General features: G+C 42.1%; 1 protein-coding gene across 4 annotated transcripts in view; it reads left to right on the top strand.

Moving 5' to 3' along the window:
* The window catches only part of LOC143039900 (ATP-binding cassette sub-family B member 10, mitochondrial-like), a 149,378-nt gene that overhangs the window by 44,195 nt on the left and 78,389 nt on the right, over window positions 1-26,794 (top strand). For all 4 annotated transcript variants that reach the window (XM_076210241.1, XM_076210239.1, XM_076210240.1 and 1 more), the window contains 3 exons: window positions 5,639-5,839; window positions 14,053-14,255; window positions 14,517-14,627. In XM_076210241.1, the coding sequence (XP_076066356.1) occupies window positions 5,639-5,839; window positions 14,053-14,255; window positions 14,517-14,627 (515 nt within the window). The remainder of the gene's footprint in view (window positions 1-5,638; window positions 5,840-14,052; window positions 14,256-14,516; window positions 14,628-26,794) is intronic.

Below are 26,794 nucleotides of genomic sequence, written 5' to 3'. Positions count from 1 at the left end.
CGCTTTCGGATAATTGGGGTTTTACTGTATTCTATTTTTGCTTTTTCCAAATTCCATTATACTACATTTCTTAATGTTGAAATTCACTTCATTCTTTATATTCCATTTTCAGACTTTGTCCAGGTCTTCTTGAAAAGATTTGCAATCTTCTTTTGTACATACTCACTTCAATAGTTTTGCATCCTCTGAAACTACTACATTCACACTTGTCCCCTTTTCCTTTGTAAAGTGGAACTATACAGGCACTCCTCCAGTCCTCTGGCACTCTACCCTCTCTCCAGCAAACATTAAATAACCTCACCAGCCAGTCCACCATCACTGTACCTCCTTTTTTTAGACATTCTGCATGGCATCCATCCAGACCAGGTGCCTTACCTGCTCTCATCATCTTAACAACTGCTTTCACTTCATCCTTCCTTATTTCTCCTCCATTTTCCTTACTCATCACGGTCATTTTCTTAGCATTTCCCACTGCAGCTATCTTTCCCTCCCTCTCCTCCTTCACATTTAGAAAAATGGAAACAACAAAAAAGATTAGAAAAGAAAAAATTAACCACTTCACTCCGGACTTAAATCTCGCAGGCAGCAGCCAATGCCAGCCGTACGACGTGTCGTAATAATACTCGCATCTTAAAATATAGTCACCGCTTATATCGATCATTCTCTCTCTCACCCGCAAATTTTGAAAACCACAGAGAATGGGATTCAGGGCACATTTGAGAGAATGTAAAAACACAGGGGCGACTACAATAAATATAATCAAGACGCCGATATGGCAGCGTCGCGAATCCACTTGCTCCTCATGACGCCTACGTAGGCGGCACCGTATGGAAGGGGTTAAAAGTGGCATATACAAACATGGATGGTATAATTTCTGGAAAAAATTAATTCAACAGCTGTTTGTCAATAGAGAAACCTGACATACAGGTAAACGTCGACTTACGATGGCCGCGACTTACGATTGTTCGACTTTACGATGACGACGACGACGACGACGACATGACGTCATGAGGAGCAAGTGGATTCGCGACGGTGCCATATCGGCGTCTTGATTATATTTATTGTAGTCACCCCTGTGTTTTTACATTCTCTCAAATGTGCCCTAAATCCCATTCTCTGTGGTTTTCAAAATTCGCGGGTGAAAGAGAGAACGATCGATATAAGCGGTGACTATATTTTATGATGCGAGTATTATTACGTCACGTCGTACGGCTGGCATTGGCTGCTGCTAATCGTAAGTCGACGTTTACCTGTAATGGGAATTGTGGACAAAACTAAAAGGTCCTATATAATCAAGTATGGTTGGACAAGATTTATACCACCTTTGGTTGAAAAATTGAATGGACAAACAAGTGGAGGAATCATGCTATTGACTGGAAAGGACCTAAATGTAATAAAGGCAACAGAAGGAAAGGATAATGTGGAATTGATCACAATCAAAGTAAAAAATAGCAGTATGATAATAGAAAGTTCATAGTTGTATATGTGCCACCAAAATCTAAGACTTGGACTGACAGTGAACACTCAAAATTACTAGAAGACACAAAGAATGAATTAACAGAGACACTGAAATATGGAGAAAACATAGAAATTATGGGGGACTTTAACGCAAAGGAAATAAATTGGGGATAATTGAGAATAAAAGGTGGAGAGGAACACTGGGGCAACATCCTACTAGATATGACCATCAATTACACATTGACTCAATGGGTCAAAGAAAATACTAGATACAGACAAAACGAAGAACCATCAAGACTAGACTTGATATTCACTTCTGAGCCTGAATTTGTGGAAGAAATAAACTATAAAACATCAATTGGAAAGAGTGACCACATGCTAATAGAGTTCAGGCTTAAGGAACAAAATGTTATGAGAAGAAATGAGAAACATTGAGAAGGAAGATTAATGTACAACAAAACTGACTTTGTAAAACTTAGATTTTTTTTTTTTTTTCAAAATGCTAGTCGGGAAAAATTTGCAAATGATGAAACAAAGATGGACGAGAAATGGAACATTTTTAAAGAAATATATAAGGAGGGAACAGATAAACATGCACCTATGCAGAAACAAAAAAGGGTGTACATAAAGTGCTGATATAATAAAAAGTGTAGTGATGCTAAGATTGAAGAGAAAAAGCTTGGAAAAGATGGAAAAAGAGATAAAAAAGTGACTAAATGGCAAACATACATCAAACTAAGAAATGAATATGTAGACATACGCAGAGAGGAAAAAAGAAACTATGAAAAAGATATAATAGACAAATGCAAAGGCCAACCTAAACTATTTTACAGATATATAAACGATAAACTAAAAGATGAACATGAAATAGTGAAACTGCGTGAAGGAAATAAAGAATACATAGAAGATGTAGATATGGCTGAAGTAATGACCAGACACTTTAAGTCTGTATTTACAGTTGAAAGCTCACAAATTTGGGATGGACATGAAGAAAGATTCCCCTAAATGAAAGAAATAATGGTGACACAGAAAGAAATAAGGGACCAAATGAAGAAACTTGATGTCAGAAAGTCACATGGGCCAGATGGAATAGCAAACTGGATATTAAAAGAATGTATAGATGAACTCACAGATAAAATACACAAGATAATTGAATTCTCACTCAATGAAGGAAAAGTACCACAAAATTGGAAAAATGCAAATATTGTACCAATATGTAAGGGAGGAGATAAAGAAAATCCAACAAACTATAGACCAGTAACTCTTACAAGCACAATTGCAAAAATATGTAAAAGAGTTTGTTAAAAAAAAAAAAAAAAAAAAAAAAAAAAAAAATGGACTAAACACTTGGAAGAAAACAACATACTAAACCCCAACCAATTAAGATTTAGAAGTGGAAGATCATGTACTATAAACTTAATATGCTTTTACTCAAGATTAATAGAAATAATACAAGAAAGAGATGGTTGGGCAGACTGTGTCTTCTTGGACTTACAAAAGGCTTTTGACAAAGTACCACACAAAAAGCAAATAAGAAAAATTGAAACAATATGTGGAATACAAGGAAAATTATTGGGATGGATGAAAGACTTCTTGAACAGAAGAAAAATGAGTGGTACTTAGATAAAAAAAAAATATAACTCAAATTGGGTAAATATGATAAGCGGTAAGACTAGTAAGACTAATAAAGACTAGAAACACTAATAAAAGAGGTATGGAAGGCAGATGTGAAGGGAGTGGACTAGTAAAGACTAGTAAAAAAGGTATGGAAGGCAGATGTGGAGGGAGTGAACATGAGGGGGCAACCTAGGATGAGATGGATGGATGGGATGAAAGGGGCTTTGGGGAAGAGGGGAATGTCTGTTGAGGAAGGACGGGAGAGGACAGAAGACAGGGGTGAATGGAGAATGGTTGTATATGGATGATGTTGTGATGCATGAGGTGGAATGGGTGGGGGGATGAGGGGTGAGGTATTATGTGTGAGAAAAATTTGACGCAGCCCAAAGGGATTTCTACCCGTCTTCTCCTTTTCTGCAAGAGGGGACGGAGAGGGGGGTCACCAATTTAATGAAGCGGCCTAGCTGTGGATGTGCTGTGTCTTGTGACACTGCTTCTGACCCAGGACAGTGGACAAGGTGCAGGGATGACCCGTCATCCGGGAGATGCTAAGATGAGAGGGAGGGTGAAGGGGTGTGGAGTGTATTTAGGGATGGAATGGGTGGGAATGATTTTATGCCTTTTCCTTTTTGGCTACCCCCCTTGTAAGGGGGAAAAAGCCTTGGTATATGTATGTACCATTTTCTCAGTCTCAGATCCAGCACTGCAGTATTGGCTGCATGTTATTGTGGCAAAGTAGCATGCAGTTGATACTTTAGGGTCTATATGGGGTGCCCCTACAGACCAGAGCCACACATCATTTTGTCTGTGATGGAGGAAAACTCTGTTCATAGAGAAATTATGACACTTTTTATACTACGATTGTCCCTCCGTTATGCTGTCCCCCAACCCCTTGTTACTGTCCTGTACTATTTCTCTGAATGTTCATTTCCTTCTTTTGCCTACCCTGTGGTGGGGGGAAAGAATGCTACCACCAAGTCTTTTCACTTGAGTCGTAAGAGGCGACAAAAAACGGGACGGGGGATAGGATTAGGAGTCCTGCTACTGTAGCCCCACAGGGGACATTCCTAAACGAAAAAGTAAAGGCATAAGAGAGTCTCTCAGTTTTCCAACCAGTACCCTAAGGTTTTGGTCTTTTAATGTGTGTGGATGTGGTACAGATGAGAGTATAAGGGAAGAGATAGGCAGTATGTTTGTGAGAAGAAAGATGGATGTGCTGGCTTTGAGTGAAACAAAAATGAAAGGGAGGGGTGAGTGTGAGTTTGGGAGTGTAGTTGGAAGGTTCTCAGTAGTGAAGAGGTGATGAGGGAGAGAAGGGGTGCCTATACTAGTAAGTGAAGAGATATGTAAGCATGTAGTGGAGTGGAAGGAGGTTTCTTCAAGGGTGATGTAGATGAAGGTGAAGCTGGGAATGAAGATATGGGTTTTTGTAAGTGCATATGGGCCTGGTAGTGAGGAGAGTGTAGAGGAAAGGGAGGCTTTTTGAGTAGATTTAAATGAATGCATAGAGATATTAGGGAGAAATGTCAATGTAGTTGTATTGGGAGACCTTAATGCTAGGGTAGGAAATGAACCAATAGACGGAATGATTAGGAAGTATGGAGTTCCAGGTATAAATCATAGTGGAGAACTGATGGAGATGTCTCTTGAAAGAGAGTTGATGATAGCAAATACAGTGTTTAGGAAGAAAGTCAAGCATAAGTACACATGGGAGAGGGTGGTGGATGGAAGGGTGGCAGATAGAGCATTAATGGACTATATAGTGGTGACCAGGAGTATGGTAGGAAGAGTTGAGGATGTACATGTTCTAAGGGGAGAGAGTGGGGGAATATCAGATCATTTTCTGGTGGAAGGTAAATTGAGAGTGGAGAATAGGTGGAAAAAGAGGAAAAGGGCAGAAGGTAGGGAGGTACTTAGAGTGAACTGCTTAAATGAGAAAGAAAAGGAGAATTAGTATAAGAAGCTGAGAGAGGATTGAGAGGGAGTGAAAGATAGAGTAGAACTAGGAAATTGTGAAAGAGCGGAATGTCTGTTGAGGAAGAGAGAAGACAGAAGATAAGGCTGAGTGGAGAATGGTTGTTTATGGATGATACTGTGATGCATGGAGGGGAGTGGGTGAGAGATGGGGGGATGAGGGAGTAAATGTGAATTATATTTTGATGCAGCCCAAAGGGATTTCTCCCTGTCTTCTCATTTTTCTGCATGAGGGGATGGAGGGGTGGGGGTCACTGATTAAATGGAGCGCCCTTGCTATGGATGTGCTGTGTCTTGCTACATTGCTTCTGACCCAGGGCAGTGGGTGAGATGCAAGGATGATCCGTCATCCAGGAGGAGCCAAGATAAGAGGGAGGGAGGGTGGTGAATGGGAGTGGAGTATGTGGGGATGAAATGGGTGGGAGTGGAATATATTCCTTTGTTTTTTTTTGGCTACCAAAAAAGTTGGTGATATATATATATGTACTTAATTCTTCTCATCTGTGCTTCATTGGCTTCCCCAAATGAATGTGACTCGCCCTGAACCCTTATTTAAGCTTTATTCATTCAGGATTGTCTTTTTTTGCAGGTGCAATTGGTTTATTAGCAGTGTCAAGTACAATCACAATGGGAATACCCTTTGCACTAGGACATGTAATTGACATCATATATACTGCTGATCCAAAACTTATGAAGGAAAATCTCACCAAAGTGTCAGCAATACTTGTTGGTGTCTTCCTGACTGGGGGTTTAGCAAATTTTGGACGTGTCTACTTGATGAATATTTCAGGTTAGAACATTGCATTTCAAAGTAATATTTGTCTTGATATTGTATTTGTGCATGTAATAGTAATATATCCAAAACATTCCCAGAAATGGTTATAATATATCACATACAGTATATGTGCAGTACACTCAACAACTCATGCCATACATATGAAGTTTTGTTTTTTTTTTTTTTAATGATGGTAACAAGTCCAGTCATTGTTTGGAATATTCCTAAACTTCTTAATTTCTTCAGGACTCAAGGCTTGAAATCATATTTCATCACTTATGCTCAGGGTGGATACTGGAAGTGATTCCTGTTCTCTTTCTGTCATATACCTGTCGTGCTCCTTGTTTACGAATAAATATAAATAAGTATAAGTAAATGGTAGCTGTGGCCAAGATAACCAGAATAACAAGGAACACGAACAAACATATGTATAAGAAATTATCACTTCACATTTGGTGGTGAATGAGACTAATGTTTCCTAAGTATGTGACTTTTATTATTATGTGATATCAATTTATATTCAAATTATATAGTGAATCATTGTGATGTGTACGAGTGTGCGTGTGTGGGAGGCTGGACTATGTTTTAACTGGTACAGACCTTTCTCTGGTTTGTGAGGATGCTTCAAGGTTCATGATGTCACCCGAGTCACGAATAGACTATTTAACGCTAATATGACTAAACTGAAATTCCAGATAAGACTGAACTTGACACTGGGTTGATTTCTTAAGACTGAAATTTACACTATTTCTGGGTATAAGGGAACATCTGGATGCTATAGGCTCCTCCTACAATTTATTATGATTGGTTCAGATTCTCTCTGTATACCACAAATGACCAATGGGAACATGCCCTTTTCGTAAACATCCCTTTTTCAGAAATGCAAACTTCAGCAGAACAGCATATGCCTCGAGAGTGTTTTTACTCGAGAAGGGCCCAGCGTGCAATTCGTCATGCCTAGCGCATGATGCGATGACGAAAACTAGTATCGACTAGTATCACTGTACTAGTATCAACCTCTAGAAGCAACTAGTGGTGATGGTGTTGGTGATGTCGTCAAACCAATCACCACATACCAAGTATCCATAACAGAACTGGATATGCATAAATGTTATATGATCTCACTTTTTTTTCAGTCATGAATATTAGCAAAAATATTAATGGTACAAAACTTAAGTGCATTTTCACAAGCTACTTTTATCTTACTATACAGTAAAACTGCATACAGTACAGTTACATAAGAACATAAGAATGAAGGAGACTGCAAGAGACCATAAGGCCTAAACTAGGCAGCTCTGTATCCATCACCACCTGTCATCCCCATCCATAAAGTTGTCTAATCTTTTCTTAAAACAACTGATAGTTTCAGCGCTTACTACATGGGTACTAAGTTTATTCCATTTGTTGACCACCCTATTAGTAAACCAATTCTTGCCTCTTTCCTTCTTAAATCTAAATTTGTCCAGTTTATAATCATTACTGCGAGTCCTGCCATGTTGTTGTTGTTGTTGTCGTTCCCTAGACTGTCTGTCCGAGCAGTCCTGTCTCCCCAAGGAATGCCACAGCCGAAACCTGGTTTTCCCACAAATCCTTTATAGAGTGTATGTTGTATTGTTTGCATGCATGATTGTGTATAATGTGTTGTATGGTATGGGGTGAAGTGTTACATCCTGGACAGCTGTTCACAATGCGGTCATCCAGCCTCTTCTGGTAGCTTTGAAGTGCTGGGTGGTGGCCGCACCGTAGTCTGGCCAGGTGGACTCTGTCCTTTCATGGGAGAGAGGATTCAGAAGGGTGGATATCAGGGGGTCTGGCATGCAGCAGTGTGTTGTCTTTCAGTGTGTTAATGGAGTGGTGAGTTATATGATTATGAATATGTTTCCGGAGGCTGGTATTTGGTGGTTGTGGAGGAAGAGAAGAGAGTATCTGTGTGTGATACAGGTCTTTGGGTGTAGTTTTAATGTTTCTTGGTGTGTGTGTGTGTTCTGCTATGTAGTGTAGCAGGTGTGATGTGTTTGTGGTGGCTGCGGCAAGTGTTTGTGTGCCTCTCATGTCGAGGTGGTCCTTGACTTTGAGGACTTTTGTTTCATGGTGTAAATGGTCTGTAGGTGTTGTATTTGTGCAGCCTGTAATTGTTTTCAGGGCTTTGTTTTGTATGATTTGAAGGGTGTTGTGGTGTGTCTCACTGAGATTAGGAGCCCATGCAGGACTCGCATAATTCATCACTGAGCGTTGTTGTTTTAATATGATGACCTTGTTTGCATCACCCATGTTAAAGCCTTTGATCCACTTGAATACCTCTATTAGATCACCCCGTACTCTGCGTCTTTCCAGAGAGTGTAAGTTAAGGTGCCTAAGCCTCTCTTTGTAAGGCAAATTTCTGAGTCCATGTATCATTTTGGTCATTCTTCTCTGTATTGATTCTAGTGAATTGATGTCCATTCTATAGGACAGAGACCAAAACTGTACCGCATAGTCAAGGATGGGTCTAACTATCGCTAGATAGAGTTTAATAAATACCTCTGCACTTCTATTTGTTACCATCCTAGCAATGAAACCTAATGCTCTGTTAGCTTTATTCCTGGTGCTAATGCACCGTTTCCTGGTTTTAAGGTCCAGACTTACTAGAACTCCCAAGTCTCTCTTGCACTCAGTTTTCTCTAAAAGCATGTTATCTTAGCTGTATCTATTTTTGGGGTTGTGTAGCCCTATGTTTAACATGCTACACTTAGAGATATTGAAGTTCATTTGCCATTTCACCGACCATGTGAACAATTTGTTAAAATCATCCTGCAGAATCTCTGAGTCGTCTCCTGACCTAATTAGGCATCCTATTTTAGTGTCGTCCACAAACTTACTAACATCACTATATATCCCATTGTCTAAGTTGTTTATGTACATAATGAACAACAAGGGACCCAAAACCAAGCCCTGGGGGACCCCACTAGTAACATTGCCCCACCTAGATTTTACTCCATTTATGGTGACCCGCTCTAATCCATTCTAACACTTTTCCTCCTATGCCATGGGCTTTGATTTTATTTAGTAGTCTCTGGTGTGGCACCATGTCAAATGCTTTGCTAAAGTCAAGGTAAATAACATCGTAATTATCATTGTTACCTGACGCCTTATATACTTTAGTGTAAAAGGATAGAAGATTAGTCACACATGACTTACCCTTGGAGAAACTATGCTGTGAATCACGAATTAAATTATGTCTTTCGATGTGTTCTCTGAGTCTATGTACTATTACTGATTCAAGCATTTTTCCTCTAACCAATGTCAAACTGATAGGCCTGTAGTTGCATATAGACAATCTATCTCCCTTCTTAAAAACAGGAACAATGTTTGCTTTCCTTTGAAGTGGAATGAGAGGTTAATCTATCTATATATATATACCAAGGGTTTCTTTCCCTTATAGGGGAGGTAGCCAGTCAAGGCACACACCAACTCCCACCCATTCTACTCCCATCTACCACCCTTGTTTCCTTCTCATCTTAGCTCTTTGAGGATGAAGGATCATCCCTGTCTCCTACCCACAGCTTAGGTCAGAAGCAATGTAGCAAGACACACATCCATAGTAGGACCACTTCACTTACATAGTGACCCTCCCTAATCGTCCCCTCATGCAGAAAATAAAGAGGATGGGGAGAAATCCCTTTGGACTGCATCAAAATATCATACATACACTATCATCCTCCACTTACCCCTATCTCTTGCCTTCTGCCTTCCCTGCTCAACAGACATTCCCCTCTTGCTCAAAACCCTTTTCACACCATCCATCTGTCTCAGCCTTGATTGTCCCTGCAAGTTCACTCCATCCATCTCTGCTTTCCACACTCTTTTTTGCTAATCTTTCTTAACTCATTCCTTCTATGTCCCCAATCCACTCAAATAATCTACCAGCTCCATTTCTACACTCTCCTCCTCACCTCATTTCTCACACTGTCCAACCCAACCCCAACTATATTTATCAGACACTTCATCTCAACACATTTCAACTTCTTTCTTCCTCTTTAAAATTCTGAGTCTCTTCCCCATAGTGTTATAGGCGCAATCACCCCTTTATGTAATCTTCTCTTTGCATTTCTTTCTAAATACTTATTTCTCATTATGCTTTTCAGTCCCCCCAAGACATTTGCTTCTCCCTATCTACAGTTTACACCTCCAGTTCTCCATTTCCTGTCACATGTGACCCTAAATACTTAAAACAGTCCATTTCCTCTCTCCTTTAGAACTTGCTTCAAACCCATCTGTAGACAACAACTGGTTTACCTTCCGCTTCTCTTCACTATCTCTATCTATAATCCCCTGCTCATTTACCCCACATTTACCTCCTGCACCACCCCATCCATGTACACATTTAACAGACATGGTGATTTGACAGCCCTGATGCAGCCCCACCCAAACCATTTTCTCTCTCCATTTACAATCCTAGGAAAGCTATAGGAAAAGGTAAGGATGTTTTTTGGGCTTTTATGGATCTGGAAAAGGCTTATGATAGGGTAGATAGGAAGGCACTGTGGGAGGTATTGCAGATACATGGGATAGGAGGAAAGTTTCTAGGAGCTGTCAAGAGTTTTTACAAGAGTAGTAGAGTATGTGTCAGGATTAGAAATGGAGAGAGTGAGTGGTTCAAGGTAAAGGTTGGACTTCGTCAGGGATGTGTTATGTTGCCCTAGCTGTTCAACTTATACATGGATGGGGTGGTGCTAGAGGTAAATGCAAGGGTAGTGGGTCAGGGATTGAAGATGTTTAAAGAAAATGGAGAAAAGTGGGAGGTGAGCCAGCTGTTGTTTGCAGACGACACTGCGCTTGTAGGAGGATCAGAGGAGGGATTGAGGAAGTTGGTGACAGAGTTTGGGAGAGTGTGTGAAAGAAGAAAGTTGAAGATAAATGGGTAAAAGTAAGGTGATGAGATATGGAAGGAGTGAAAGTGGCAGTAGACTGGAAGTGAGCATTAAGGGAAAGCAACTGGAGGAAGTGGATAGATTTAGATACTTGGGTGCAAATGTAGCAGGAAAGGGTGGAGTGAAGGTGGAGGTAGAATGTAGATTGAGAGAAGCAAGTAAATGCCTTGGTGGATTAAAAAGTGTAATGAGGAATAGACATTTGGGAGTGGAGGCTAAGAGGAGATTGTTTGAAGGAGTGATTGTGCCAAGAGCACTGTATGGGGCAGAAACATGGAAAATAAAAGAAGAGAGAAGAAGTTTGAATGTGAGATGAGGTGTCTGAGAAGTATGATGGGGGTTACTACGCGTAATAGAGTGAGAAATGAGGAGGTTAGGAGGAGAATGGGGGTGGTAAGGGAGTTGGGAGATAGGGTGGATAAAAGAGTATTAGGATGGTTTGGACACATGGAAAGTATGAGTGAAGAAAGACTAGTAAAAGAGGGATGGAAGGCAGATGTGGAGAGAGTGAATGTGAGGGGGTGACCTAGGATGAGATGGATGTATGGGATGAAAGGGGCTTTGGGGAAGAGGGGAATGTCTGTTGAGGAAAGACAGGAGATGACAGAAGACAGGGGTGAATGGAGAATGGTTGTATATGGATGATGTTGTGATGCATGAGGTGGAATGGATGGGGGTGAGGTAGTATGTGTGAGAAAAATTTGACGCAGCCTGAAGGGATTTCTCCCCGTCTTCTCATTTTCTGCATGAGGGGACGGAGAGGGGGGTCGCCGATTAAATAAAGTGGCCTTGCTGTGGATGTACTGTGTCCTGCAACACTGCCTCTGACCCAGGGCAGTGGACAAGATGCAGGGATGACCCGTCATCCAAGAGGTCCCACGATAAGAGGGTGAAGGGGAGTGGAGTGTGATACAGATGGAATGGGTGGGAGTGGTTTTAATGGCATTGTTTTTTGGCTACCTCCCTTATAAGGGGGAAAAAGTATTTGGTATATGTATGAATGTTCTTTTCCTTCCTCCATTTTGTACATTAATACAAAATACCAAACTGGATACTTATTATACCATAGGAGTCACTTGAAAAATACAACTTCTTTTCTGCAAGCACAACATAGGCGTTTCCTTGATCTTATTGAAAAAGTACTGGCTTGGAGCTTTTTTGCTAAGATGATAATGGAGGAGAAGGCACTAAGGGGAAGATGGGCAGAACATTTTAGGGAGTTGCTTAATGTGAAGGAGGATAGGGAGGGAAAGATAGCTGCAGTGGGAAATGCTAAGAAAATGAGTGATGAGGGAGGAAAATGGAGGAGAAATAAGGATGAAGTGAAGGCAGCAGTTAAGATGATGAAAGCAGGTAAGGCACCTGGTATGGATGGATGCCACGCAGAATGTCTTAAAAAAGGAGGTATAGTGATGGTGGACTGGCTGGTGAGGTTATTTAATGTTTGCTGGAGAGAAGGTAGAGTGCCAGAGGACTGGAGGAGTGCTTGTATAGTTCCACTTTACAAGGGAAAGGGGGACAAGTGTGAATGTAGTAGTTTCAGAGGAATTAGCTCGTTAAGTGTAGTTGGGAAGGCTTATGGGAGGATCTTGATTGAGAGGATTAGGAGAGGAACAGAGGGAGTAATTGGTGAGGAACAGTGTGGGTTTAGGATGGGTAGAGGTTGTGTAGATCAGATTTTTGTGGTAAGACAGATATGTGAGAAAGCTATAGGAAAGGGGAAGGATGTTTTTTGGGCCTTTATGGATCTGGAAAAGGCTTACGACAGGGTAGACAGAAAGGCACTGTGGGAGGTTATGCGGGATAGGAGAAAAGCTTCTGGGAGCTGTCAAGAGTTTTTATGAGAGTAATAGAGCTTGTGTCAGGATTAGAAATGGAGAGAGTGAGTGGTTTGAGGTAAAGGTGGGACTTCGTCAGGGATGTGTTATGTCACCCTGGCTGTTCAACTTATACATGGATGGGGTGGTGCAAGAGGTGAATGCAAGGGTAGTGGGTCAGGGATTGGAGATGGTTAAGGAAAATGGAGAAAAGTGGGAGGTGAGCCAGCTATTGTTTGCGAACGACACTGCGCTTGTGGCAGGATCGGAGGAGGGATTGAGGAAGTTGGTGACAGAGTTTGGGAGAGTGTGTGATAGAAGAAAGCTGAAGATAAATGTGGGTAAAAGTAAGGTGATGAGATGTACAAGGGGGTGAAAGTGGCAGTAATCTGGAAGTGAGCCTTAAGGGAGAGCAACTGGAGGAAGTGGATAGTTTTAGATATTTGGGTGCAAATGTGGCAGGAAAAGGTGGAGTGAAGGTGGAGGTAAAATGTAGATTGAGAGAAGCGAGTAAATGCCTGGGTGGTTTAAAAAGTGTAATGAGGAATAGAAATTTGGGAATGGATGCTAAGAGGAGACTGTATGAAGGAGTGATTGTGCCAAGAGCACTGTATGGGGCAGAAACATGGAACATAAGAGAGGAAGAGAGAAGGAGTTTGAATGTGTTTGAGATGAAGTGTCTGAGAAGTATGAGGAGGTGAGGAGGAGAACAGGGGTGGAAAGGGAGCTGGGAGATAGGGTGGATGAAAGAGTATTAAGATGGTTTGGACACATGGAAAGAATGAGTGAAGAAAGACTAGTAAAGGAGGTATGGAAGGCAGATGTGGAGGGAGTGAACATGAGGGGACGTCCTAGGATGAGATGGATGGATGGGGTGAAGGGGGCTTTGGGGAAGAGGGGAATGTCTGTTGAGGAAGGACGGGAGAGGACAGAAGACAGGGGTGAATGGAGAATGGTTGTATATGGAAAATGTTGTGATCCATGAGGTGGAATGGACGGGGGAATGGGGGGTGAGGTAGTGTGTGTGAGCAAAAATTTTGACGCAGCCCGAAGGGATTTCTCCCCGTCCTCTCCTTTATATGGGGGGACGGAGAAGGGGGGGTCGCCGATATAATGAAGCAGCCTTGCTGTGGATGTGCTGTGTCCTGCGACACTGCTTCTGACCCAGGGCAGTGGACAGGGTGCAGGGATGACCCATCATCTAGGAGGTGCTAAGATGGGAGGGAGGGTGGAGGGGTGTGGAGTGTTTTCGGGGATGGAATGGGTGGGAATGATTTTATGCCTTGTGCTTTTTGGCTACCTCCCTGGTAAGGGGGAAAAAGCCTTGGTATATGTATGTATGTAGTTTAAAAATAAATCTTAGTTCTGTTAGTAAGTTAACATAGGTTGGAGTATGGGTGGGAGTGAGTGTATGCCTTGGCTAGTTATCTCCCTCATAAGGGGGAAGAGGCCCTTGATTTACAAATTGATAGATAGGTCTTGATATACTTTAACTTTACAGGACAACGAATAACTAGAGCAATGAGATCTTCAGTGTTCAGTGCAATTATACGGCAAGAAACTGCATTTTTTGATTCAAATAAAACTGGTGAGCTGATCAACCGTCTCTCTGCTGATACAGCCCTTGTGTCACAATCTGTCACAATGAATATCTCAGATGGCCTTCGTTCATTAGTCATGGCACTGGCAGGTGTTGGCATGATGGTGAGTCACAAAATGGTCTTTTATCATACATGTATGGATTTGGAAAAAATTATTTGTGTTATATAATGGGGCATAGCATATTGTAATTGAAAATGTATCTTTTGTAAAGAACATCACACATGCATTTTAAGAATTAAACAGTATAGATTCACGTCAAATAAGGATAAAAGAATATAATGTAAACTTTGATAAATATTTATGATGAGTGGTAGATATGCCATGATTATTGGGGTGTTGTATTAATTAATTTCTTATTTTCAGGTGTACATGTCACCACAGTTGGCTGCTGTTGGCCTAAGCATAGTTCCTCCAGTTGCTCTCTTAGCCATTTATTATGGTAGATATGTGCGCAAAATCACCAAAGATGTTCAGGTAATGTTTGTAAACTTGTGTGCATACATACCAAAAAGCCTTCATCCATCCAATAGCTATTCATTGCCCTTCCCATTTTAACACCTCATACATACACCTTGTATATTTCAATGTATGGGTAATTCCATTTATGCAAGAGATGTGTTTCTAAACATATCATAATGGAAATCGTGGAAACTGATAATAATTTCCTCAATTTCCTAATAAAAAACAAATTTAAAAAGGGTAGTTAGGTTCCAAGATAGTATTAGCAAGACAAACACAACTATCAAACAACACAGAATAAAGCACAGAGAGTAATACCAAGATATACCAAAAAAAAACCGATTGGACATCTGCACACTTAGACTAAAATCCACCTCATAGAACATCACATGTAAATGATAGGTACACAGTTCTATGCTAGAAGCCTAAATACCACCTACCCATCTTATTATTTCACACAAGTGCCAGCAGAATGTAGCAGAAAATACATACCAGCAGCATACTATTCAAACAGATACAACAACCTTCCACCTATACCATTCAGTACATCCATACAAAAACACAGTCACAAATATAAATAAACTATAGAAATGAGTATGTAAAAGTGTGAAGAGAGGAAAAAATAAACTGTGAAAAAGACATTATTGAAAAATGCAAAGAGAACCCTAACTATTCTATAGATATGTGAATACATACTTACATATACCAAGGCTTTTTCCCCCTTACAAGGGAGGCAGCCAAAAAGGAAAAGGCATAAAATCATTCCCACCCATTCCATCCCTAAATACACTCCACACCCCTCTTATCTTAGCACCTCCTGGATGACGGGTCATCCCTGCACCTTGTCCACTGCCCTGGGTCACAAGCAGTGTCGCAAGACACAGCACATCCACAGCAAGGCCGCTTCATTAAATCGCCGACCCCCCCCTCTCCATCCCCTCATTGCATAAAAGGAGAAGACGGGGAGAGATCCCTTCAGGCTGCGTCAAATTTTGCTCACACATACTACCTCACCCCCCATCCCCCCGCCCATTCCACCTCATGCACAACATCATCCATATACAACCATTCTCCATTCACCCCTGTCTTCTGTTCTCTCCCGTCCTTCCTCAACAGACATTCCCCTCTTCCCCAAAGCCCCCTTCACCCCATCCATCCACCTCATCCTAGGACGTCCCCTCATGTTCACTCCCTCCACATCTGCCCTCCATACCTCTTTTACTAGTCTTTCTTCACTCATTCTTTCCATGTGTCCAAACCATCCTAATACTCTTTCATCAACCCTATCTCCCAACTCCCTTTCCAATCCTGTTCTCCTCCTCACCTCCTCATTTCTCACTCTAGCCTAGTAACCCCCATCTTACTTTTCAGACACCTCATCTCAAACACATTCAAACTCCTTCTCTCTTCCTCTCTTATGTTCCATATTTCTGCCCCATACAGTGTTGTTGGCACAATCACTCCTTCATACAGTCTCCTCTTAGCATCCATTCCCAAATGTCTATTCCTCATTACACTCTTTAATCCACCAAGGCATTTACTTGCTTCTCTCAATCTACATTCTACCTCCACCTTCACTCCACCTTTTCCTGCCACATTTGCACCCAAGTATCTAAAACTATCCACTTCCTCCAGTCGCTCTCCCTTAATGCTCACTTCTAGTCTACTGCCACTTTCACCCCTTGTACATCTCATCACCTTACTTTTACCCACATTTATCAGGGTTCCCACAGAAAATTGAAAACTAAATTCCAGGACTTTTCCAGGATATTCCAGGATAAAAATCATCAAATTTCCAGCCTCTCACTATCTGGGATGAAGTTCTTGAAATCTGCTGCATGTTCCTGCCTCATCTCACTGCCAAACGCCTTGTACTGAGCAAGGAGCTCATCGCCGGACAGCCTGTTGGCATTCAGAAGCATCTGGAGGATTTTCTGGAACTTTGTCGCCACATCTGTAGAAGGAGCAACTAGTTTATCTGGAGCCAGTGCAGAGAGATATCGAACCAGGGACAGTTTCAAGGGACTCTTGTCCAACATCTTGGATGTGAGCTCTGATAGCAGTGTCACACACTCATTCTTGAATGCCAGGACCTTCAAATCACTGACCAGTTTCTTCTCAGCAGCTTTCTTCACAGACTCTCGAGCAGCAAATCCCAGATCTACAAGTTTTGGCAGCATCTGGTTCTTCTGGTCCTTGGGGTCCAGGTTGGCCAGTTTCTGCATGGTGTCTGCTTTGTCCAGAACTTCTTTTTTGATGAAACGTCCCATGAGCGCAACAACCACTTCCTTTAGCTTCTGTCCCAAGAACGGTGCCATGGGTGCATCTGTTTGAAACCTCTGAAGGAATGGCTGGAGTTGTTTAGCTATAGAGATGAAGAATTGTAGCTTTGCGACGGAGAGTGGGTCCTCACAGGCAGCTTTCACTGATGCAAATGAGGCAGTGCTAGGGGCCTTCTTGGGGTCTTTGAAGGATGCCACAAATTTCTCCACGTTGGGCCACATCTGCAACGCACGCTCTGCAACCTTTGCATCCTCAACCCATCTGTGCTGGCAAAATTGCAATGGGTACAGCTTGCTCCCTGTGATAGTGGTGAAATCCTCTCTTCTTGTGGGGGTATCATGGAAGAGCTGCCACAGAGACCTTAGCAGGTTTCCAATCTTCCATCCAGTCTTGTTGGCCCCTTTCTGCAAGCTTCCGTGGACAGTGTGGAGTCCACAGCTTCCGATGTTCAGAAGTTCTGGGAGATCCTGTGTTTTGCGCTCCTGTTGCAGGTAATTGAAAAATTTCCAATTGACGTTAGGTCCATCCATTGACACCTGAAGCAGACGCTTGGGATCTAGTTGTTGTGTCCCTTCCTTGAAGTTGTTGAGTAGGTCGCTTGCTCGAGCATGCCCCAAGAACTGTGACCCAAAGTACCTTACACTGACCTGACCAGAATCATTGTCCCAGTAACGGACTATGAAGTCCATTTGTTCATTCTGTGAAACAGGGTTCATGCACTCATCAAAGGATATGGTATAGCACTCTGCTCTTCTAACTTTCTCCACTAGCAGATCATGGAAATATGGAGACAGGCCAAAACAAACTAGATAAGCACACTTTGTAGCACCACATGAGAAAGTTTTAGCAATTTGGCTGTCCGGAAACATTCTTGGGAACAACATGCCCACATCAGATGATGAATTGAATGAGTAGTTGCTCATAACAAGCTTCAGAGCCCAGAGAACCTCTGCGTGGAGGGCAGCATCTGACACAACAGCTGCAACCTCTGATCTTTGTGGAGCTGTACTTGTTGTTGTTGTTGTTGTTGTTGTTGTCGTTCCCTAGACTGTCTGTCTGAGCAGTCCCGTCTCCCCAAGGAAGGCCACAGCCGAAACTGGGTTTTCCCACAAATCCTTTATAGAGTGTATGTTGTGTTGTTTGCGTGCATGATTGTGTATAATGCAGTCTTCCATTATGTGTTGTATGGTATGGGGTGAAGTGTTACATCCTGGGCAGCTGTTCACAACACGGTCGTCCAGCCTCTTCTGGTAGCTTAGAAGTGCTGGGTGGTGACCGCATCGCAGTCTGGCCAAGTGGACTCTGTCCTTTCGTGGGAGAGAGGATTCAGAAGGGTGGATATCAGGGGGTCTGGCATGCAGCAGTGTGTTGTCTTTCAGTGTGTTAATGGAGCGGTGAGTGATATGATTATGAATATGTTTCCGGAGGCTGGTATTTGGTGGTTGTGGAGGAAGAGAAGAGAGTATCTGTGCGTAATAAAGGTCTTTGGGTGTAGTTTTAATGTTTCTTGGTGTGTGTGGGTGTTCTGCTATGTAGTGTAGCGGGTGTGATGTGTTTGTGGTGGCTGCAGCAAGTGTTTGTGTGCCTCTCATGTCGAGGTGGTCCTTGACTTTGAGGACTTTTGTTTCGTGGTGTAAATGGTCTGTAGGTGATGTATTTGTGCAGCCTGTAATTGTTTTTAGGGCTTTGTTTTGTATGATTTGAAGGGTGTTGTGGTGTGTCTCACTGAGATTAGGAGCCCATGCAGGACTCGCATAATTCATCACTGAGCGTATGCATTGTTTGTATATTGTTATATTAGTTTCTTTGTATTGTCCAAATGTTGTTCCTGTGATTGACTTAAGTGCGTTAAGTCTAGGTGTGCATTTGTTTTTTATGTTTGTGAGGTGTTGTTTGAAAGACATGGATGTATCGTATGTTACACCAAGAATTTTCGGTGTGTTTGTGTGTGGTATTAGAGTGTTGTTGATGTAGAGATGAGGTATGTATTTGTGTTCTTTTGTCCAGTTGGTGAGAAGTGTTGCTGTAGATTTGGTTGGAGCTATTTTGAGTCTGTTTGTGATGAACCATGTGTTGAGTGTGTCAAGGTAAGGCTGGATTATTTCTGCAGCTTTGTCTGTGTTACGATGTGTGCATGTGATTGTTATGTCGTCTGCGTAGGAAGAGATTTGTATTTCTGAGGTGTCTGGCGTGGGTAAGTCATGCATGTATAGATTAAATAATGTGGGGGATAGAACTGAGCCCTGTGGTACTCCGTTCTTAATGTTTCTGATGTGCGATGATTGGCCATTATATGACACATGAGCATTCCTGCCTGCCAGATAATTGGCCAGCCATCTTTTGGTGTTATTGTGCATGTCTGTGTTATATATTTTATTTGTTAGGTTGTGGCGGGGGATAGCATCAAAAGCTTTACTAATGTCCAATGTTATAAGAAGTGTTCTGTGGTGGGGCCTATCTGAATTGATGCCATCAAAAATTCTTTGTGTGAGGTTTGTCAGAAGAGTGTTTGTGGAGTGTAGTGGCCTAAAGCCGTGTTGTGAGTCAGCAAGGGGAATATATGGTGTGACAAGTTTAAGTATTAGGCGTTCAATGACTTTAGAGGGGGTGCAGAGAAGTGTGATTGGGCGGTGCGATGTTGGGATTGTTGGGTCTTTGTTCGGTTTTGGAATGGTGATTATTTTACCATGCTTCCAGATGTCGGGTATAGTGTTGTGTGAATAGCTGTAGTTTGCAATGTTTGTGAGTGCGTGTATACCTTGTGGTCCAATGTGTTTTAGGTGGATGTTGCTTATGTTATCAGGGCCACAGGCAGATGAGTGCTTGAGATTATGCATTATGAGTTTTGTCTGACTGTCTATGAAGGGTGCATAGTCTGAGTCTGTGGGGAAGTCTTTCTTACGTCGAATGGTGCGTCGGTCGTCAGGGTGAGATGTAAGATGGCTCGTCTGTGCAAAATGACGTATGAGTGCGTTTGCTTGTTGTCTGTTTGAGGGTAGATTATCTGTTGTTGTGATTATTGCTGCATGAGAGCGTGTAGTGTTAGTGTTGGATAGTGTGATGCTGTTGAGTGTTTTGTACAATTTGCTGGTGTTTGTTTTGTGATCAAGTGTATTGATAAAGTTTTGCCAATTTTGGTGCTAAGATGGGAGGGAGGGTGGAGGGGTGTGGAGTGTTTTCGGGGATGGAATGGGTGGGAATGATTTTATGCCTTGTGCTTTTTGGCTACCTCCCTGGTAATGGAGGTGACATTGGCTGCAGCATCATCTGCCTTTTCGTCTTGCTTCTTTCCAAAGAAGTTGTGGATTGCTGATGGGTTTTGCCTTGACTGGCTGATCCTGTTATGAAGTTGCTTTTCATGTGACTTCTCAGAGCGGAAACTCCCATGTTTGCTATGTCAAAACGCTTCTTGCAAAGTTTGCAGTATGCTTTGGTGTCATCCTTGGGGTCTTCCTTGACCCATGCTGAAAACAGTGGATCCTCCACCCAGAGTGGATTGAAATGACATTTCTTGGATGCCATACTACTGCAAAAAGAAAAATTAATGTTAAAACCCAGACATGCATCTTCAACGCTATAAAAGGCGAGACATAATTGCTTGTCAACTTCATTACTATATCTGCCTCCTATGTATACATAACTACAAATAATTTCTAATTCCCATAAAAAAGCTTATTGCAATTTCAGTTCAACATACAAATTTCTAATTCTCACTTGAGAATGAAAACTTTGCCAATCATGTCCCTTTTGCTTCTTTCCTTTTTTATTTAAATCGCTCACCTCAGAAAAACCCTGAAAAGTTCAGGCAAGCTAGAAATCAATGATGTCTCGCCTGATGTATTTGTACAACCACCACAGACAGTACAAAGACTAGAAACTGGAAGGATGCCATAGCCATGTGATAGGTGCAGACACTGCACACTGTAGAATATTGAGCACAACCAACATCCATGCAACACTGAATTCAAGGACTTTCAATTACTTTTTTAGCTGGTAGTCCTAATTCCAGGACCACTTGATTTTTGGCAGAATTTCAGGACTTTTCCATGACTTTCCAGGATCACTTTTTTTTCCAGGACTTTCCAGAATTTTCAAGGACCGTGGGAACCCTGATTTATCTTCAGCTTTCTTCTATCACATACTCTCCCAAACTCTGTTACCAACTTCCTCAATCCCTCCTCCGATCCTGCCGCAAGCGCAGTGTCGTCTGCAAGCATTAGCTGGCTCACCTCCCACTTTTCTCCATTTTCTTTAACCATCTCCAATCCCTGACCCACTACCCTTGCATTTACCTCTTGCACCACCCCATCCATGTATAAGTTGAACAGCCAGGGCGACATAATGCATCCTTGACGAAGTCCCACATTTACCTTGAACCACTCACTCTCTCCATTTCTAATCCTGACACAAGCTCTACTACTCTCATAAAAACTCTTGACAGCTCCCAGAAGCTTTCCTCCTATCCCGTATATCTGCATAACCTCCCACAGTGCCTTTCTGTCTACCCTATCATAAGCCTTTTCCAGATCCATAAAAGCCCAAAAAACATCCTTCCCCTTTCCTATAGCTTTCTCACATATCTGTCTTACCACAAAGATCTGATCTACACAACCTCTACCTGTCCTGAATCCACACTGTTCCTCACCAATTACTCCTTCTGTTCCTCTCCTAATCCTCTCAATCAAGATCCTCCCATAAGCCTTCCCAACTACACTTAACAAGCTAATTCCTCTGAAACTACTACATTCACACTTGTCCCCTTTTCCCTTGTAAAGAGGAACTATACAGGCACTCCTCCAGTCGTCTGGCACTCTACCCTCTCTCCAGCAAACATTAAATAACCTCACCAGCCAGTCCACCATCACTGTACCTCCTTTTTTTTTTTAGACATTCTGCATGGCATCCATCCATACCAGGTGCCTTACCTGCTTTCATCATCTTAAGAACTGCCTTCACTTCATCCTTCCTTATTTCTCTTCCATTTTCCTCACTAATCACAGTCATTTTCTTAGCATTTCCCACTGCAGCTATCTTTCCCTCCCTATCCTCCACATTTAGCAACTCCCTAAAATATTCTGCCCATCTTCCCCTTACTGCCTTCTCTTCCATTATCATCTCTCCATCTGCACCTTTTACCTTTTCTACTCTACTTGATTCGCCTCCTTTTCCTCTCTTAACCCCTTCCATACGGTGCCGCACACGTAGGCGTCATGAGGAGCAAGTGGATTCGCGACGCTGCCATATCGGCGTCTTGATTATATTTATTGTAGTCGCCCCTGTGTTTTTACATTCTCCCAAATGCACCCTGAATCCCATTCTCTGTGGTTTTCAAAATTTGCGGGTGAAAGAGAGAACGATCGATATAAGCGGTGACTATATCTTATGATGCGAGTATTATTACGACACGTCGTACGGCTGGCATTGGCTGCTGCCTGCGAGATTTAAGTCCCGCACTGAAGTGGTTAATTTCTTTCCAAAACATCGTTTTATTACTTTCAAAATTTTCTGTCATACTCTTACCCCATTTCACATCTGCTCTCCTCTTTGCCTCCTTTACCTTTTACTTTACTTCTCTTTTCTTTTCTTTGTACCTCTCATATGACTCCCTTGTCCTATTTTGTAACCAATCTGTGAAAGCTCTCTTCTTCTCTTCTACAACCTTCTTTGTTTCCTCATCCCACCATTCACTACCCTTCCTTACATTTCCTCCTGTCCTTCTTGTTCCACACACCATCCTTCCACACTTTATGACACACTCCTTGAACCATCCCCATTCCTCCTCCACACCTAGCTCTACTCTATCCTTTACTCCCTCCCACTCCTCCTTCAGCTTCTTTTTGCACTCCTTCTCCTTTTCCTTTTCATTCAAAGAGCTCACTTTAAGAACCTCCCTACCTTTTGTCCTTTCCTCTTTCTCCATCTATCCTCCACTCTCAACTTACCTTCCAAAAAATTATATGTGAATGGTAAACTTAAAAATAAACAGGAAACGGTGAAACTATACCAGGGAAATACAGAATACACAGAAGATCTAGAAATGGGTGAATTCATGAATAATCACTTCGAGTCTGTTTTCACTAGAGAGAAGGTACTGTATTGGGACAAATGAAGCGAAATGCGATCTCCCAGCATGAGCAAAATAGTAACACAAAAAGAAATAATGGAGCATTTTGCAATCTTCATCCATGTCATTTACATATACAGGTAAACGTCGACTTACGATGGCCGCGACTTACGATTGTTCGACTTTACGATGACGACGACGACGACGACGATATGATAATTTAACCCCTTCCATACGGTGCCGCACACGTAGGCGTCATGAGGAGCAAGTGGATTCGCGACGCTGCCATATCGGCGTCTTGATTATATTTATTGTAGTCGCCCCTGTGTTTTTACATTCTCTCAAATGTGCCTTGAATCCCATTCTCTGTGGTTTTCAAAATTCGCGGGTGAAAGAGAGAACGATCGATATAAGCGGTGACTATATTTTATGATGCGAGTATTATTACGTCACGTCGTATGGCTGGCATTGGCTGCTGCCCGCGAGATTTAAGTTCCGTACTGAAAATACATATTATAGTGTTTGAATATGGTAAAAAGGATAAAAATGATTAAATAAACTACTGTACATGTTTAATAGGCTATATTCAGTATCTCTGGTGGTTAATATTCAGGTAGGATAGGTACAGTGACCACGGAACAGTGATACACAAATTGGGGATCGACTTACGATGAAATCGTCTTACGATGGCTCTATCGAAACCTAATGCCATCGTAAGTCGACGTTTACCTGTATGGCAAACATTATCAGAGCCAATGCAGAGCCTTGTGGGACTCCACTTATCATTTCTTCCCAATTTGAGTTCTTGTCTCTGAGTACCATCCTCATTTTTCTCCAGTTCAAGAAATCTTTCATCCATTCCAATAACTTTCCTTGTATTCGACCTATTGTTTCAATTTTTCTTAGTAGCTTTTTGTGTGGGCTCTTTTACATGCTGAACTAAGTAATTGTCATCGAGAAAATATATCAAGCAACTACCTATATGGTCATGTTCAAGGGTCATCCAATCAATGTTAGTAAAATTGAAATCACCCATTATCAACAAGTCCCAGTTGCAGAAACTAAACGGTTCTTGAAACAACAGTTTGTCATCGGCTAATGATAATGTGTTTGACCTATATATTATACCTACATTCATTCATGGAAAGAATGAGTGAAAAAAGACTAATGAGGGGGCGACCTAGGATGAGATGGATGGATGGGGTTAAAGGGGCTTTGGGGAAGAGGGGAATGTCTGTTGAGGAAGGATGGGAGAGGACAGAAAACAGGGGTGAACGGAGAATGGTTGTATTTGGATGATGTTGTGATGTATGAGGTGGAATGGATGGGGATTATGGGGTGAGGGAGTACGTGTGAAAAAAATTTGATGCAGCCCTAAGGGATTTCTCCCCGTCTTCTCCTTTTCTGCATGAGGGGACGGAGGGGGGGGGGTCACTGATTTAATGAAGCGGTCTTACTGTGGATGTGCTGTGTCTTGTGACACTCCTTCTGACCCAGGGCAGTGGACAAGATGCAGGGATGACCTGTCATCCAGGAGGTGCCAAGATATGAGGGTGAAGGGGAGTGGAGTGTGATAGGGATGGAATGGGTGGGAGTGGTTTTTATGCCTTTTCCTTTTTGGCTAACCTCCCTTATAAGGGGGGAAAAAGCCTTTGGTGTATGTATGTATGTATGTACATTCATTTTTTGCCCAGTTGTTTGGATGAATTCTACCCACAAGCTATCATATGCATCCTGTTTCACTTTCCCTAAAACACGCCGACCACGGAACCAACAACAACTCCGTTGCTGGGCCCCAAAGAAGAGGATAAACAATGAAAAAGGAAACCTGGTTTGTATTGTATGGGAGGGGAGAAATCGTGGGTGTCCGAAATAATATCTGTGCAGTGCTAGTTAAATGAATTAAGACATAATTAGCAAAAAATGAAGGAAAATAACGAAAAGTCTGACTTGAACGACAACTTAGAATCAGAGCCATCTAGTGATGCCATGCCGAACCCTAATGTAAACAAAATTGACGAGACTTCAGCGACCACGAGGGAATATCACAATGATGCTTTTTCTGGATTCAGTATGTACGAAAGAAGGAGTTTAAGTCAAATCTTAGAGATAGAGAGGGAAATGAGCAAAACTAGGATACGGTGGGAGAATTAAATTATGGACTTAAGGAATGAAATTGTTGGACTAATGGATTGCTTAGCACAAGCAAATATGGAAATTTCCAACCTGAGGAAAACTAACTTGAATCTAAGAAACGAGATTAAGGAAATGAAAAATGATATAAGAGAGCTGAAGAGTGATAATGAAAAGAAGAGAATTAATGATACTACCAATAGCGAAAACTTAAAAAAAGAGGTAAACAACAAACACAAGAAATGACTGAAAAAATCGAAGAGAACTTAGGTGAGGAAAGTATCCAAAAGATTAAGAAATGGAAGGAAAACATTGAAAATAAAGAAATTGTTTTCAAAGAAATAGTCCAACAGCAAATGCAGGAAAATGCAAAAGACACAATTATCCAAGTAATTAATGAAAAAGCAAATTGGGTCAGAGACAGTACATACATATACCAAGGCTTTTTCCCCCTTACAAGGGAGGTAGCCAAAAAGAAAAAGGCATAAAATTATTCCCACCCATTCCATCCCTAAATACACTCCACTCCCCTCCACCCTTCCTCCCATCTTAGCACCTCCTGGATGACGGGTCATCCCTGCACCTTGTCCACTGCCCTAGGTCAGAGGCAGTGTTGCAAGTCACAGCACATCCACAGCAAGGCCGCTTCATTAAATCGGCGACCCCCCCCCTCCGTCCCCCCATGCATAAAAGGAGAAGACTGGGAGAAATCCCTTCAGGCTGTGTCAAATTTTGCTTACACAAACTACCTCATCCCCCCACCCATTCCACCTCATGTATCACAACATCATCCATATACAACCATTCTCCATTCACCCCAGTCTTCTTTCCTCTCCCATCCTTCCTCAACAGACATTCCACTCTTCCCCAAAGCCCCCTTCACCCCATCCATCCATCTCATCCTAGGACATCCCCTCATGTTCACTCCCTCCACATCTGCCTTCCATACCTCTTTTACCAGTCTTTCTTCACTCATTCTTTCCATGTGTCCAAACCATCCTAATACTCTTTCACCAACCCTTTCTCCCAACTCCCTTTCCACTTCTAAGCTACCAGAAGAGGCTGGATGACCGCATTGTGAACAGCTGCCCAGGATGTAACACTTCACCCCATACCATACAACACATAATGGAAGACTGCATTATACACAATCATGCACACAAACAACACAACATACACAACAGTTTCGGCTGTGGCATTCCTTGGGGAGACGGGACTGCTCGGACAGAGAGTCTAGGGAACGACAACAACAACAACTCCCTTTCCACCCCTGTTCTCCTCCTCACCTCCTCATTTCTCACTCTATTTAGCCTAGTAACCTCCATCATACTTCTCAGACACCTCATCTCAAACACATTCAAACTCCTCTCTTCCTCTCTTATGTTCCATGTTTCTGCCCCATACAGTGCTCTTGGCACAATCACTCCTTCATACAGTCTCCTCTTAGCATCCATTCCCATATATCTGTTCCTCATTACACTTTTAATCCACCAAGGCATTTACTCACTTCTCTCAATCTACATTCTACCTCCACCTCCACTCCACCTTTTCCTGTCACATTTGCACCCAAGTATCTAAAACTATCCATTTCCTCCAGTCGCTCTCCCTTTATGCTCACTTCCAGTCTACTGCCACTTTCACCCCTTGTACATCTCATATCCTTACTTTTACCCACATTTATCTTCAGCTTTCTTCTATCACA

Source organism: Oratosquilla oratoria, chromosome 27 (genome assembly GCF_046742065.1).
Source record: "Oratosquilla oratoria isolate Oo_2021 chromosome 27, ASM4674206v1, whole genome shotgun sequence".
Classification (NCBI taxonomy): domain Eukaryota; kingdom Metazoa; phylum Arthropoda; class Malacostraca; order Stomatopoda; family Squillidae; genus Oratosquilla; species Oratosquilla oratoria.
Note: the sequence above shows the minus strand (reverse complement) of the source record. Positions and strands in the feature narration are given on the sequence as shown.